The following is a 15,851-nucleotide window of genomic DNA, read 5'->3' as shown; positions in this document are numbered from 1 at the left end:
AATTAGGAGTTCTATTGGCTTCATGTACTTGTAAGTCTGTTTCTTTCCCCAGGTTTGGGAAGTTCTCAGCTATTATTTCATTGAATAAATTCTCTGCTCCTTTCTCCCTCTCTGCTCCCTCTGAAATACCTGCAATCCTTATATTGATTTTCCTAATTGAGTTGGATATTTCTTGGAGAATGTCTTCCTTTCTCTATAATCTAGTTCTCTCTCCTCCTCTACCTGAAGCATTGCCATATTTCTGTCCTCTAATTCAGTAATCCTATCCTCCATAACATCAGCTCTATTTTTCACAGTTTCTAGATTACTTTTTATCTCATTAATTGTGTTCTTCATATCCAGAATTTCTGTTTGTTTTCTTTTTAGAGTTTCAGTCTCTTTGGTGAAATATTCCTTCTGTTCATTAATTTTATTCCTGAACTCATTGAACTGTATTTTTGAGTTTTCTTGTAACTCATTGATTTCTTTATGACAACTATTTCGAATTCTCTGTCATTTAGATTGTAAATTTCTGTGACTTCAGGATTGGTTTCTGGAGACTTGTCATTTTGCTTCTGGTCAGACATATTACTGTAGTTCTTCACATTGTTTGATGAATTGGACCTTTGTAGGTGCATTTGTGGTAGTATCAGGTTGCAGATTCCACCTGCCACCTCTGGTGGGACACAGGAGCTATTTCCTGATCTCACCCCATCTGCTGGAGTTGTGCAGGTAGGGCTACTCTGTGTTCTCCTGGGCTGGCCCCAGCTGTTCTGCAGATGACGCTCATGTGGGCAGGGCCTCTGCACTTGGTGGGTAGGTCAGGCATTTTAGGTAGGGCCTCTGTGCTTGGCAGGGGACTGGCTGAGCTGCTGCACACTAAGCAGGAGGGGCTCCTATGTAGGGGCTGAGCCACCACTTGGTGGATCCCATGGGCTCCTGTGTTCCACAGGTGAGGGCGCCTCCCGAATGGGCAAGGAGCCTTCTCACCTGTGCTGCATTTGTGGGTGGGTGCCTTCACAGGAGCTCAGCTGCCGCCACTTGGTGTAGAGCATTCCCACTGGTGGGGCTGCCATGGCATGGTGGGTGCTCCCATGGGCTGGGCTGCAACTCCAAAAGTGTTCGTGCAGGCCAGGCTGTCCTTCCCTCCTCTTACAGTTGTGTGGCTGTCATATTTTCATTTTCATTTGTCTCCAGGTATTTTTTTGATTTCTCCTTTGATTTCTTCATTGACCCAATTGTTCAGTAGCATTTTGTTTAATATGCACGTATCTGTGGCTTTTCTGATTTTCTTCCTGTAGTTGATTTCTAGTTTCATACCCTTATGGTCAGAAAAGATGCTTGGTATTATTAAAATCTTCTTAAATCTATTGAGACTTGTTTTGTGGCCTAATATGTTTTCTATCCTGGAGAATGTTCTATGTGCGTTTGAAAAGAATATGTATTCTGAAGTTTTTTGATGGAATGTTCTGTATATGTCTACTAAGTCCATGTGGTCTAATGTGTCATTTAAGGCCAATATTTCCTTGTTGATCTTCTGTTTGGATGATCTATCTGTTGGTATAAGTGGGGTGTTAAAGTCCTCTACTATTATTGTGTTACTGTCAATTTCTCCTTTTATGTCTGTTAATAATTGCTTTATATATTTAGGTGATCCTATGTCGGGTGCATAGATATTTACAAGTGTTAAATCCTCTTGTTGGATTGTTCCCTTTATCATTATGTAGTGTGCTTCTTTGTCTTTTGTTACAGTGTTTGTTTTAAAGTCTATTTTATCTGATATAAGTATTGCTATGCCAGCTTTCTTTTCATTGCCATTTGCATGGAGTATCTTTTCCCATCGCTTCACTTTCAGTTTGTGAGTGTCTTTATGTCTGAAGTGTGTCTCTCTTAGGCAGCACATATATGGGTCTTTTTATTTTTTATCCAATCAGCCTCCCTATGCCTTTTTATTGGAACATGTAGACCATTGACAATTAAAGTAGCTATTGATAAGTGTGTACTTATGTACTTATTACCATCTCATTACTTTTTTTCTGGGTGTTCTAGAAGTTCTTCTCTGTTCCTTTCTTCTTCTCTTGCTCTATTCCCTTCTGGCTTGATGGTTTTCTTTAACATTATGTTTGATTCCTTTCTCTTAATTTTGTATTATATTTGATTCCTTTCTCTTAATTTTTTATGTGTTTATTATAGCTTTCTGGTTTGTGATTACCATGAGGTTCACATATAATAACTTATTTATATATGAATCTATATTAAGTTGATGATCTCTTTAGTTTGGCCTCTTGCTAAAAGCTCTACTCTTTTACTCCCATTATCCCACAGTTTATGTTTTTTATATCATATCTAACCTTTTTATTTTGTGTGTGTGTATCCGTTACCCTCCTATCCTGGAAATAGATAATTTTAGTACTTTCATCTTTTGATTTTCATATTATCTTCATAGATCGTTGATCTGCTACCTTTATTGTATATTTGCCTTTACTAGTCCTTTTATTGCTTTATAAAAAGTAATTTTCTTATTCCTTTTTGTGGTCTTCTCTTTCCCACTTAAATAAGCCCCTTTAGCATTTCTTATAAAACTGGTTTCTTGGTGATAAACTTCTTTGGTTTTTTGCTTGTTTGGGAAACTCTACCTCTTCTTCCATTCTGAATGATAACCTTGCTGGATAGAATATTCTCAGTGGTAGGTTTTTTCCTTTCTGCACTTTAAATATCATGCCACTCTCTTCTAGCCTGTAAGCTGAGAAGTCAGCTGATAGCCTTATGGGGTTTCCCTTACATATAACTTGTTGCTTTTCTCTTGTAGCTTTCAGGGTTCTCTCTTTATATTTAATTCTTGACACTTTAATTAAGATGTGTTTTGGTGTGGGCCTCTTTGGGTTTACCTTCTTTGGTGCTCTCTGCATTTCCTGTACCTGGATGTCTGTTTCCTCCTTTAGGTTAGGAAAGTTTTCAGCTATCATTTCTTCAAATAAATTCTTTGCCTCTTTGTCTCTCTCTTCTCCTTCTGGGACACCTATAATACGGAGGTTAGAGTGCTTGATGTTGTCCCAGAGGTCCCTTAGACTGTCCTCAGTCTTTTAAATTCTTTTTTATTTTATTTGATCAGCTTGGGTGATTTCCTCTAGTCTTTCATCCAGCTCACTGATCTGTTCCTCTGTATCATCGACTCTGCTATTGAGTCCCTCCAGTGAATTTTTCATTTCCAATATTGTATTCTTCATTTCTGACTGGTTCTTTTTTATATTTTCCATGTCTTTGTTGATGATCTCACTATGTTCATCTATTCCTCTCCCAAGATCAGTGAGAACCCTTATGACTTTTTGTTTGAACTCTTTCTCAGATAGAATGTTTATTTCTGTTTTTTTTTTTTAGTTCTTTTTCTGGTGTTTTGTCCTGTTCACCTACTTGGAATGTATTCCTTTCTTTGTGCTTATATCTATGTATTAGATGGGTGTATCAGCTACCTCTCCTGATCTTGGAGAAGTGGCCTTATGAGGCCCAGCAGTGTGCTTCCCTCTGGTAACCAGTTCCAAATGTTCCAGGTGTGTCCCTTGTGTGGACTATGTGTGTCCTTCTGTTGTGGCTGGGTTGCTCTTGCTACAGGTTCCCAGAGAGGCTAGGCTGTTACCCTGGCTGGCTGGTTTTAATGCTCAGCTGTGTGTGGCTGCTATGGACCTTTTGGTCACTTTATTGGGTATAGGAAGCCCCAGCACAAGCAAGATCTAATAGCACATTCCTGTTGCAATTTTTCTGTTAAGTGAGTAGGCTCCCAGAGTGGCTGATTGCTAGGTTCAGGGGCTTACCATTACTGTAGGCCTCTGGCCTGCAAAGCTGTTGTCAGTTCTTTCAAGATTGCAGCTGAGTGGGGCTGGCTCGATGCATAGGAGCACCCAACTGTTTCAAGCTTTGGAAAGTGGAGCCAATCCCCTATGCAGCTATTTGAGAAGCACAAGTCTGCTGCAGCTGACAAGCCCCACCACCTGCAGGGCCGCACATCCTGTCAGCATAGCCCCACCCCATGTGCATGCCCTGACCCACTAAAGCAGACCCAGTTGCCCCACTGCAGAGGCCCCACACACCCCACTGAATGCTACACACTGTACTTGCTCCTTGTACATACCCTGCCCCGAGAGGTGGATTCACATGCCCAGCTGCAGAGGTTCCAGCCACTCTGTCTATGTGGGCCAAAAGTTGCCTGAGGACTTGCTCTTGGGTGGGGCCTTCCCTGGCTGAGCTGGATTAAATCAGTGCTCTAGTCGGGGGGCGGGGGGGGGGGGGAGGAGCCAGACCCCTGCACTAAAATCCAAGGGAAGAATTCCAATGGCATCTGTGTCAGCACACTTGTACTAAGTCACATAAATGACTACTGCCAATGTCTCAATCCCTGGAGAGGTCTCACCTCTCACTGAGATGCACCCAGAACCTATCAGGTGAGTCTCTTTTCACCAAAGGACTGTGCATCTTTCTTTCTGGTTATTTTAGGTTACTTCTGAAACAGGTGAATTTGTGCATGGGCCCTTTTAAGAGTGGGCTTCCCCCCACCCCCTTATGTCCAATAGCTTTTCTGGGGTTATTCCCTCTTGTAGTTAATAGCCAGCAAAGCCAGATATTATGACACTCATCTTGGTTATGCTGAGTCCAAAAACTGTTGACACTCCCCCACTCAGGTTCCCTGCTCCTCCAGGTAAGGCTGCATACCTTAGGTTTGCTCCTGGCCAAGACTGAAGTGTCGTAGCTTGTGAAAGTGGCTTTTTTTCTCTACACAAAGGAATTTCTGCCTCTTCCACCTCAGTCAGCACTGTCCCTTGTTGTGGGGTTCTTTTTGTCCAGTTTTCAGTTCTCTTTCAGGGGTAATTGCTCCAGCAGTAGTTGTAAATTTGTTGTGTCTGAGGGAGGAGGTGAGTTCAGAGTCTGCCTATGCTGCCATCTTTGTTGAACTCCTCTGGCAGGTTATTTCTTTTCCCCCTTGACCTTACCTAGCAGTGGTATCATTTGTTGATTCTTGTCTGGATTAATTTACACCAGGCATGGCAACATGGTAATACTCTAATTTTATCATTCCTTCTACTCATTAGCTGGCATTCTTCCATAAAGACAAGATTTTTATTTTTTTCTTTTCAGTTCTAGGGACACATGGATTTTTATTTGCTTATTGTGTTACAATCAATTATTCTTTTTTTGGTGCTTCGAATCCACCAAGTTTCTCTAGTAGGAGTCCTTTCAAGATGGTCTCTGTGACCATGCCATCTGATTCCTTTAGTCTTTCAACACTTCCTTGCTTTCTGATAGAATACGATATCTTAGCCTCACTTAAAATTTCCAGGCCACAGAACTAAATAAGCTTATTCTCAAAGGACCTTTGGCTCTTCTTACTGGGAAATGCTGCTTAGAAAGCAAGATTTAGGCTTTAGGTGTGCTCATTGCTATTGGAATATCATTTCTTTCAGTGGATAGAGCTGGAAATACATTTTTAGTAATTAGTACTGATATTTTTAATTAAAAGTAATATTCTAGATTTTTCTTAACATCTTTCATTTTATGTTAGTATCTTTTGAATCTTAATAATAATATTTACTCATTTGCTTTGTGTTATATTATACATAAAATTACTTCAGATTTGCACTTTCAATATTTGACCTATCAATAGACCTTCTAAGTAAAGTTTAAGGCTCTCAGACTTTTTACGTTAATACTGTCAACAATGATTAGTTTAATAGTCTTCAGTAGTCGATCACTTACCATTAGCATAGTCATTGTGCTAAAGTACTCAAAGAGGTTATGTACTTTGCTCAGTCATTGTGCTAAGTGCTCAGAGAGCTTATGTACTCTGCTGAAGTTCACACAGCTATTAAGTGTCAATGCTAGGATTTGAACCCTGGTCGTTACATTATTGTGCTTTCATCAGTAATCCCCTTCACATGTATATTCACATCTACATCCTACATACAAGTCTGATACCAAATATTATTTATCAGTAAAACAACAACAGTAAGTAGCCATGCAAATTTCCTCAGTGAAGGAATAACTTTAATTCAATTACAAATAGTAGTTATTAAATTATCAAACCTTGAAAATTATGAAGAACTTAATATTTACCTATAAAAATGGATTTCTGGGGATTAGCAGTAGGAAATGAAAATGTGTTGTAAGAGCACATTAAAAAAACAGGATTTATTCCTTTTCTTATATAAGCGTTTTTACTTGTAAATGACTGATGCAATGTTGTTCAGACTTTGGAAACACATTCACTTTGGGATGAAGTTCCTGCCAAAATAATAAAAATCGTAAAAAAAAATATGGGCAATAAAAAGTTGAGTTCTTTAATAAAGTGCTCATTCATAGAGTATGACTCCAAAGATTTACTAGTGAAAAATACTGTCAAGTGGTTTTGCTGACACATTAATGGGCTTGGGAAGAGTCTTCATAATGCTTTCTAAAGCTCTGTTTTTGAGGTAGGAAACTTGCTTTATTAGTGGAGTCCAGAATGACTGCAGACGTGGAAGCTTCTGCAGGGCTGGGATGCTCACTCTACCAAACTCAGCTTTTCTGATTTCCTTAATGATTCTATTAAGTTACTTTATGAAAATTTCCCAAATAAAAATCCAGGTGATTTATTATACATATGGAAAATACATTATTTGAAAATCTTTAGTAGGCAATATTAAAGTATGTTTTAAAAACTATCAAAGATTGGTACCTTTTCTCTTAGTTGTCTTGAAATAATCCAATATTGAGGAAAGTAGTCACTTTACCTACACAGGCCACATACGTGTTTCCCACAGACTATACACGTTCCAATCAGTGGATCCAAAACTCAGCTTACATATTGGATTTCAAACAGCTTCTTTTCCTCATATGGTTCACATTTTGTTTACTTCCAATAACTAGAATTGAAGCTAGGAAAGAATACTGGTTTTGGATTCAGGCAGGCCTGGTTTGGAAAGATACCCCTTCTGGTTTGTTTTTCTGCAGTCATGTGTGTAAGAGAGGAGAGCATAAGAGACATGATGAGCAGAGTGGCTAAGAGGCCAGGCTCTGGGGCTTCTCTCTGGGCTCCAGAACCGTTTGTCCGTGTGACCCCAGGCGTCTGACTTAGCTCAGTTTCTTCTCTGTAAAATAGGAAAATAATGTAAGGCTCTATCTCTTACAATCACTATTAGGATTGAACGATATAATCTACATGAAGTCGTCAGGATAAGCCTAGTGCATAATTGATGTTCAGTGTTTTTGTTTCCCTCTCTTATTTGTATTTTCTTTTATCTAGGGATTAAAATAAACATATGCTTATTTTAGGATTACAGGCATATGGAAATAGCTCCTGGAAGTGAGAAATTATTAGCCAGGATAAATTACTAAAATAATAAAAGATCGCTTTACAATCCCAGCATCATAACATTGGAAGTGACCTTAAGGTCTTTTAGAATCTAAGTCATCTCACTCTCTGTGTGAAATAAGAATCATCTTTCTAATGTCCCTGCATGGCTAGTGTCCAGCCTTTCCTTGAACTCCTCCAGAAGCAGGGAACTCACTACTGTTCAAGGAGGTCCACCTCCTTGTTTGACGGTTCCTCACCGTAGCAAGTCAAGATCAGCATCCTATAGTTCACGTCCTCATCCTGGTTCTATCTTAATGAAACTGTACAGAATAAACGGCAATCCCTTTTCTTATGGCTACCCTTCACGTATCTGAAGACTATTTATCATGAATTTCTAAGTGTCTTCTTCTATCTGAACAGCCCAGATCTTTCAAACTTTTCTTACTTGAACCTTATTTCTTATCATTTGTGAGGTTTGGTGAGTTCTAGCCTTTGGGTGAGGAATTAAAATGAAAATAAACACTAAAATAATATCTGCTCATATTATAAAAAGTTAAAACTGTTCATAAGACTCTGAAGAAAATTTAAAACCTTCTCTCATTCCCCTTCCAGCCTTACTTTTACACTCTTGCATTGACTTTTGATAATTACCATTGACTCTAAAGTTATACATTTCTATTCCTGATTCACCAATATGAGATAGTGCTTTTAGACTTTCTGCTATGAAATATGAGGAATTTAATGCCTCCTGCCTTTTTTTGTGTGTGTGTGAGGAAGATTGGCCCTCAGCTAACATCTGTGCCCATCTTCCTCTATTTTGTATGTGGGAGGCCTACCACAGCATGGCTTGATGAGTGGTGCCTCAGTCCGTGCCCAGGATTTGAATCTGCGATCCCTGGGCCGCCAAAGTGGAGCAGGTGAAATTAACCACTATGCCACCAGGCTGGCCCCTACCTCCTACTCTTTTACTCCCCTCTTTTTCCTCCCAATTTTTATTATAGCATTGTATTTCCATTGTTACAGCTTGTAATATTTACATTCTGTTCGGTCACTATACGTCTTCAATGGTTTGTCTTTAGGTTCATTTGACACGTTTAAAATAAATGAGAACAATATTTAAAATAACATGATTACATCAATCTTTTTATTATGGCTTTAGCCCTAGCATGTGATGCCGAACCCATTCCATTTTGACAACGTCTCTCTTAAAATTTCCAGATGGGAACTGTCCATGGTCCTCCCGGCACAGTCTGGCCAGTCCAGGGCAGAGCATCTGCAGCGCTCAGTGAAGCCCAGGAACACACTGGCCTCGTGGGCAGCGAAATTAACCTTAACTTGTAGGGAGTTTGTCAGAAATGAGAATTTCTAACATAAGCCGAATTCTTATTATTTTCCAAGGTTGATGATGTCATGGGGACAGCTCAGATTTGTGAAGGTCTTCCACATTTTGAAGTAAAATGTTCCTCTACAGCTTTCACTCCGTTCGATCGTGGGCCCAAGCAGAAGAGACCTAACTCTCCTTCTACATGATTGTCTTTCTATTATTTGAAGACATTTTCAGGTTAAATGTTCTAGTTCTTTTCATATTTCCTCTAAGAATATGATTTCAAGACTTCCGCCATTCTCCTTCCTAAACTCTGAATGTACTCTAGTCTGTTTTTTTCCCAACTATCTGTGGGAAGGGTCAGTGTTTCTTTATTTCCAATTCATTGCTGACCGATACTTTTGTAAAGTCATTAAAAATGAATTAATAGAGAAAATTATTTAAAAAGATATATGAGGCACAAGTCTAACTGTTAAATATTAGAAGCTAGAGGCATAAAATTCAATTTCAATAAATATAATCAGAATAGACATGGGGAAAAGAAAAGAATTAGATAAACTGTACACATTCTTCTTTGAAAATACGTGTGTGGGCTTAATATAGAGAATACTATTAAACTGATAGTATTTTGTCATTCTGAAATTGTATTTGAACAAAAAGTTATTACTGAAATCCTTTTATTAAAGTCATATGTGGTCACTTGGAACAAATACCACTTATGCCAATATTTAAAGTTTTATTGTGACAATGAGCTAGCTTCTTGCTTCTTCTTCTTTTTTTTTTTTGAGGAAGATTAGCCATGAGCTAACATCTGCTGCCAATCCTCCTCTTTTTGCCGAGGAAGACTGTCCCTGAGCTAACATCCGTGCCCATCTTCCTCTACTTTATATGTGGGATGCCTACCACGGCATGGCTTGCCAAGTGATGCTATGTCCACACCGGGGATCCAAATCGGCGAACCCTGGGCCACTGAAGCAGAACGTGTGCACTTAACTGCTGCACCACTGGGCCAGCCCCAAGCTTCTTGCTTCTTAACTTACGTCATTTTGGTTGTATTGATGACAATGTTACATGCAGGAGATAATGTATGTTAAAACTGTTTCTATGTTTCGCTTTTAAAGCACTTACAGTAGACAGCCAGTCTCACAGAGGCTTGTTGACAATAGAAGAGGTTTTAGGGCAATTTCAGCTAGCTCAAGATATTTATTTGCAACTTGTATCCAAAATTAAACAAACGTTGTGCTTTCAAAAATCCATCTTCAGTTCTCCATCTATAGACAGTTTTATCACTTTATTGCGTAAAGGTATTGTTAAATTTAAGTGATCTTTTGATGGAAATTTAAATTAACTTTTGATGAAAGAAATGGATTCTGAATCTTACATACTTTTTTCTTTTAAGATTTTATTTTTTCCTTTTTCTCCCCAAAGCCCCCTGGTACATAGTTGTATATTTTTAGTTGTGGGTCCTTCTAGTTGTGGCATGTAGGATGCCACCTCAGTATGGCCTGGTGAGCAGTGCCATGTCCTTGACCAGGATCCGAACCAGTGAAACCCTGGGCCGCCGAAGCAGAAAGAGTGAACTTAACCACTCGGCCTGGGGGCAGCCCCAAACATACTTTTCACTTTTGGATTATAGTTGGCAACCCACCTTAAAATAGCACATGTAGTAATGTGTTCCTACTTGCACAACAGAAATGAGGCTCATGTCACGTGCCCTTTAACTTGTGAGTTCAACGAAACCGGAATGGGTCCATATCTTGTTAAAAAATTGATGTCAATGCCCTTATCCACAGAAAAGTACTTGGTAAAACCTGAAGCTACTTGCTAAGCTACTTACATTTCACCTAAGTCATGAATAAACATCTTATATAACAATATAAGATTATTAAATTCTTATGGTACGAAAAAATCGATGTCAAATTGCTATAGAGATTACTAAACTCTTGTTCTTAATTTCTCAAATTATGTTGTCGGGACTGGGAAGAGTGTCAAGAGTGGCACTAGTCTGTAAGTTGCCTTTTGAAAAGCACCACTATGGACGGGTTTTATCTATGTTAGAGTTTGAATCTCAAACTCAAAACTCCAGGTTTGGTCTAGTTTGAGGGAAAAGCAGCAGGACATCACCTCCCTTGTTTTAGATACTTTACGTCTACCAATGCAGCCTAAGCTTAGTGTGTGTGTGTGTGTATGTGTTCATAACACTATTGATTCAGAATTTTAAATGGACAAAGTTCCCTAGGTGTTGTCATAGTTGTCACTGTTCTGTCACATCTTCCTTCCATTTCTGCCTACCAGCTGCAATTTCCTTCAGCAGAGATGATCAAAATTGGCATTTGCTTGTGCATATTTCTAGAGATCCTCTTTTTTTTCTTTTTGGTGAGGAAGATTGGCCCTGAGTTACCATCTGTTGCCAATCTTCCTCTTTTTGCTTGAGGAAGATTGTCCCTGAGCTAACATCTGTGCCAATCGTCCTCTATTTTATATGTGATATGCTGCCACGGTAGGGCTTGATGAGCTTGATGAGCAGTGTGTAGGTCCACGCCCAGGATCTGAACCTGTGAACCCTGGGCCATTGAAGCAGAAGAGCACAGACTTAACCACTAGCCACTGGGCTGGCCTGAGATTCTTTTCATGTAGGTACAAACGGTGCTAGACACATGGTTAGGCACCTTAATTGTTTTTTACTAACTATATCTTGGAGAGTTGTCCATATCAGGATATGAAAAGCTTCCTCACTTCTTTCTAAGACTACATAGTGTCCTATGGTACGGATGTCTCCTGTTTGTGTAACCAGCCACCTGTCAATGAATATTCATGCAGTACCTAATCTTTTGCTACATTGTAATTGACTAACTTCACATATACCTCGTTGTCCGTGTTTGGTAACCGATCCCACAGATACATTCTTAGGACTGGAATTGCAGGGTCAAAGGATATGTGCATCTCAAATTTTGTTAGATCCTTATGCCAAAATTGCACCTATTCACCCTTCATCCAGCAATGTATGAGAGTGTCTATTTGGGGGAATTTCTGAGTTTATTTGTTAATCTTATTTGCGGTAGGTAGAAGTAACCAACTGATTTTTAATTTTACAAAAGTTGTCTAGAGTTGAATGAATTAAGCTCAAGCCAGAAGTTCTCTGCTCTGAGGGCAATCACTTGTAGTTTTGAGAGGCAAGTTGAGCTCATGCACATCCTGATCCGTATCACAGTTAGCAGCATCATAACAGAAATCAGTTGTGTTTCAAAAACACAAACCTTTGAATGGCTTCATTATTTAACGCAGACACATTTCATTGGGAAGCTAAATTGAATGCCTTAATCATATTATTTACAAACGTTTTTGTTAAAAGTAATTGTGAAGGGGTCATTATTCATTTGTTGCATTAGTAAGACTGAATCTAAAGATTTGTTAATTAAGAACATTTGTTTTAAGTGAGTCCCATCACTGTCTCTATAAGGGTCTATCCAAATCTGCAAATGCAGTTTCCTCTGTGGAGGTCAGCCCTGATTTTTCTCGGAGGGAGCTCCTGGTTTCTTGTTCTGTGTGTCAGTGTGGTCTGACAGCAGTCCCCAGGTCCTGGCCAATGCTACCGATGTCTCATTACTTCAGTGTGTCCTTGAGGTAGCCACGCAACCCGACTCCACTCCAGCCGCTTCCTCCTGATAGCACTACAGGTAATTGCATTTGTGGACTAAGGACATCTGTTTCCAGCAGGTCAGCTCAGGGCCCCTGAATCACAGTGCTGGGGGAGCGGCCGTCCCCAAGGCCTTGTCACTGGCTCCTGAGTCCTGTGTTTCACACGAGAAATAGTTCAGTGGGCTGACACGTGTCCGGAAAAGAAGTTTGACCTGCTGCCATGTGCCTCTGTAGTCTGGGATCACAAATGAATTTTCTGATTTTTATTAGATGTAAATGTGGGGAGTTTGAATTTGTGAGCCCACTGTTCTGGCCCTTGTCTCTCAGGCAGTGAGCTGACCATCTGACAACAGGGTGGAAAATATTCCTCACGGCTGAAATATTGCATTGTGTGTGTTGGTCTCCTGGTACCAGCTGCCAGTTGACTAGCTTACTCCAAACTGATACTAAGTCTATAGTGCTCAAGCCTCTGATATGTTTTTTGTGTATTTTGAGGACCTGTTGTAAATACTTGGATAAAAACATCACTCTATTGGTCATGGCAATGCCTCTCTTTAGCTTAAGGGGGTTTCTTTGAATATAAAAGTTAATATATTATATTCTATAGGCTTTTAACCCAGGGGAGAAGAGTTAAGTTTCATCCCTGCATCATTGAATTTAGGACCTCAATTTTCTATCCACACATTAAATTGTAGTTTCTAAGTAAAATATGGACCCAATTGATCACCAGTGCTGACACTGCTTAGTCTAATTGAGCAGCTGTTGTATTACTATCTGAAAAGAAATCTGTGACGTGTTTGGCAGCCAGCCCCGGTGACCTAGTGGTTAAGTTCAGCACGCTCTGCTTTCGTGGCCTGGGTTCTCTTCCTGAGTGTGGACCTACATGACTCATCTGTCAGTGGCCACGCTGTGATGGCGGCTGACATGCAAAATAGAGGAACACTGGCAACAGATGTTAGCTTAGGGCAAATCTTCCTCAGCAAAAAAATAAAGAATAAAAAAATACACTGAATTGGTGATAAAGTGCTCTTGAGCTTTACTTTAAGGGCCATAATTTAATTAGCAGCAGGAGTGGGGCTTCTCTGCAAAGAGGACTAGTTTGGAAAGGGAGTGGGGAAATGAAGCTGTTGCCAGGACCCTGAGAAGCTAAGCATTTCACAGAATAACGTTCCATAATTGGTTTAGTTATTACATCTCTGAAAAGGGCAGACTTCTAACTACCTCCCCACTCCATGACTTTTCTTTCAAATGGATGCCTGAGACTTCCTGGATTTAAAAAAATCACCATAAGAAAAAAAAAAATAAGATGTTCTCTTTTCTATAAAAAGTAGCAAGTAGCATTTCAAGCAACATTTTTCCTGTCTCCAAGATGTTGGTGGAGATAAACTCCTTTTAATGGCCAGTTCTAAAGCAAAATGGATGTTTGCAACTGGCCAGTTTAGAATCTGTTATTCAAAGCTATTGTTCCTTTTTAGATATTTTTGCCCCAACATACTATTTTTAATAAAAAACCAAATATTTTTTGCCAGTTAACTAGGCTGCAATACTATAGCAGTGGTTAACCAACTGCTTAATCTTATTTGATGTGAATTCATGTCTTGTGGAGCTTGATGTCAACATGTGTTTTTTTTATATAATAATTTTAAAGATGGCCCTTTCATGACTCTTGGGATCATTCTGGATTTTGGCAAATAGAAGTAGGTGTGCAGAGAACCTTCCCAATGCCCTGCATTATTTTTATGAACCTAATCATACGTATTATATTAGTTAAAATTATTCTTCTCAGTGTGGTACTTTATCTCCCTCTGTTTTCAGTCCTCCCACCCACCAAATGGCTAGTTGTTTCATCTCCTTCAGGTTTTATTGGCATCAGTCTTGTCTTTACGAGACAAGAGGATACATAGTCAACGAATATTGAAAGAAAAATCTGATTCTTCTTTACACAGTGATGTCTTTAGGAGAATCCTACTCTATTATTTAGAATAGTATCAAGGAGACATCTTTATTCAAATAATTTTTGGTTCCTAGTTAGGGCTTATGGTTTACTCAAAATCAATTTCCATGTGTACCAAGCTCGAGAACAGACAGTTCTGTAAGCATATGCTACCTCTGGACTGAATCTACTAGCATGTTAGCCAACAATTTGTTTTTATTAACTCTTTCTAGAGGTCCACAAAGAAAAGGCTTATATGTCAGTGTTCTTTTTTTTTTAACATCCCTTTTCTCTTTTAGACACCTAAATTAACCTGACATCACCTTTACAGTTTAATAACTTTATGAATAGAGGATAGGAAACTTAGAGTTAAAAATGGAATGAGCACTGAACTCTTAACTCCTTGAGGTCATTAGTAAGCAAAGTAAGTGATAAGAAAATGCACATGTCCCTAATTGGCTGCTAATGTTACTGTCTTCACTGTCTGTGGTTATATTAGGACTTGCTCAGTGCTGTGGAGGCGAAAGAAGCTCTGGAAAGGGAAGTTAAGATCTTCCAAGAAAGGCTGCTTGCTGGCCAGCGGGTCTGGGGGGCCTCGAAGCAGGAGCTGAGCCTGTTGAAGAAAAGTTCCTGCGAACTGGAGAAGAGTTTGAAGGCCAGTGTGGATGCAGCCGCGGCCTCCCAAAGCCAGCGCTCCTCATTCAGGGAGAAAATCGCAGCCCTCCTTAAGGGTAGCATGGGCCTGACGAGGTCCACCGAGGACGCCATCCTGGAGGGGATTCGAGAAATGGGCAGCCAGGAAGAGAGCAGGAAAAGGGTGAGTGGGTAATGGCGGCTTCTAAGTTTTTTAAGCACAGTAAACTCATTCATTTAGCATCTCAATAAATGAGATGTCTAAGTTACTTCAAAGTATCATTTAAATGTGGGTTTATGACTTTCAATTATACATCATACTTACCAAGCCCGGACAGTCACTCAAGTGATAGCTAACCACGATACGGGTTCTGGAGTCAGAGTGACCCCGTGCTGAATCCTGTCTCTACTGCAAACTCACTCACTCCAGGGGTGACCTGGGGCAGGTCCTGAGATTCCAGCCTCTGAGATTTAGTTTCCTCACCTTCTGTACAGGGACAGCCCAGGTTATCTGAAACCCTTGGGGCCCGATGTGTTTTTGAACTCAGAATGTTTTAGGGTTTACAAAGATAAAATCGTACACAGAAAGATAATAGAGAAAGCAGTCTTATGCATTCACCCTCATTGGGGTCTGGGGCAGCACCCCATAATCAGCCACATTCATGGTTCTACAGCAAAACCGGGAGCAACTCTACCACTGGGATTCACCCGGACTATGAATAGCCTCAGGTCACCTCAGGTCAGGGTTGGCTGCCAAATCCAGCCAGGTCAAGCTCTGCCAGCAAATGCGTTATGGAAAAAAACTGTGAGTTTTCAGCTCCTTTTGGAGTTTAGAATTGCACTGAAGGGTTCCTAGACCTGTAACAGTATGTGCCTCATAAGGTTATGGCTTGTTGTAAGCATTAAACGAAAAAAAAATTTGTGAAGTCCTTAATCCACTTTCTGGCAAATGACAATGATAAATAATAACTCTTGCTGCCCTTTCTTGTCCTTGCTCTCCTCCTCCTGTTTGCAATACGTTG

General features: G+C 39.9%; 1 protein-coding gene across 1 annotated transcript in view; it reads left to right on the top strand.

Moving 5' to 3' along the window:
- The window catches only part of CCDC170 (coiled-coil domain containing 170), a 90,423-nt gene that overhangs the window by 42,699 nt on the left and 31,873 nt on the right, over nucleotides 1-15,851 (top strand). The window contains exon 6 of the mRNA XM_001494446.6: nucleotides 14,696-15,013. Coding sequence (XP_001494496.4) covers nucleotides 14,696-15,013 — 318 coding nt within the window. The remainder of the gene's footprint in view (nucleotides 1-14,695; nucleotides 15,014-15,851) is intronic.

Source organism: Equus caballus, chromosome 31 (assembly GCF_041296265.1).
Source record: "Equus caballus isolate H_3958 breed thoroughbred chromosome 31, TB-T2T, whole genome shotgun sequence".
Lineage (NCBI taxonomy): Eukaryota > Metazoa > Chordata > Mammalia > Perissodactyla > Equidae > Equus > Equus caballus.
This window is presented reverse-complemented; position numbering and strand designations above follow the sequence as displayed.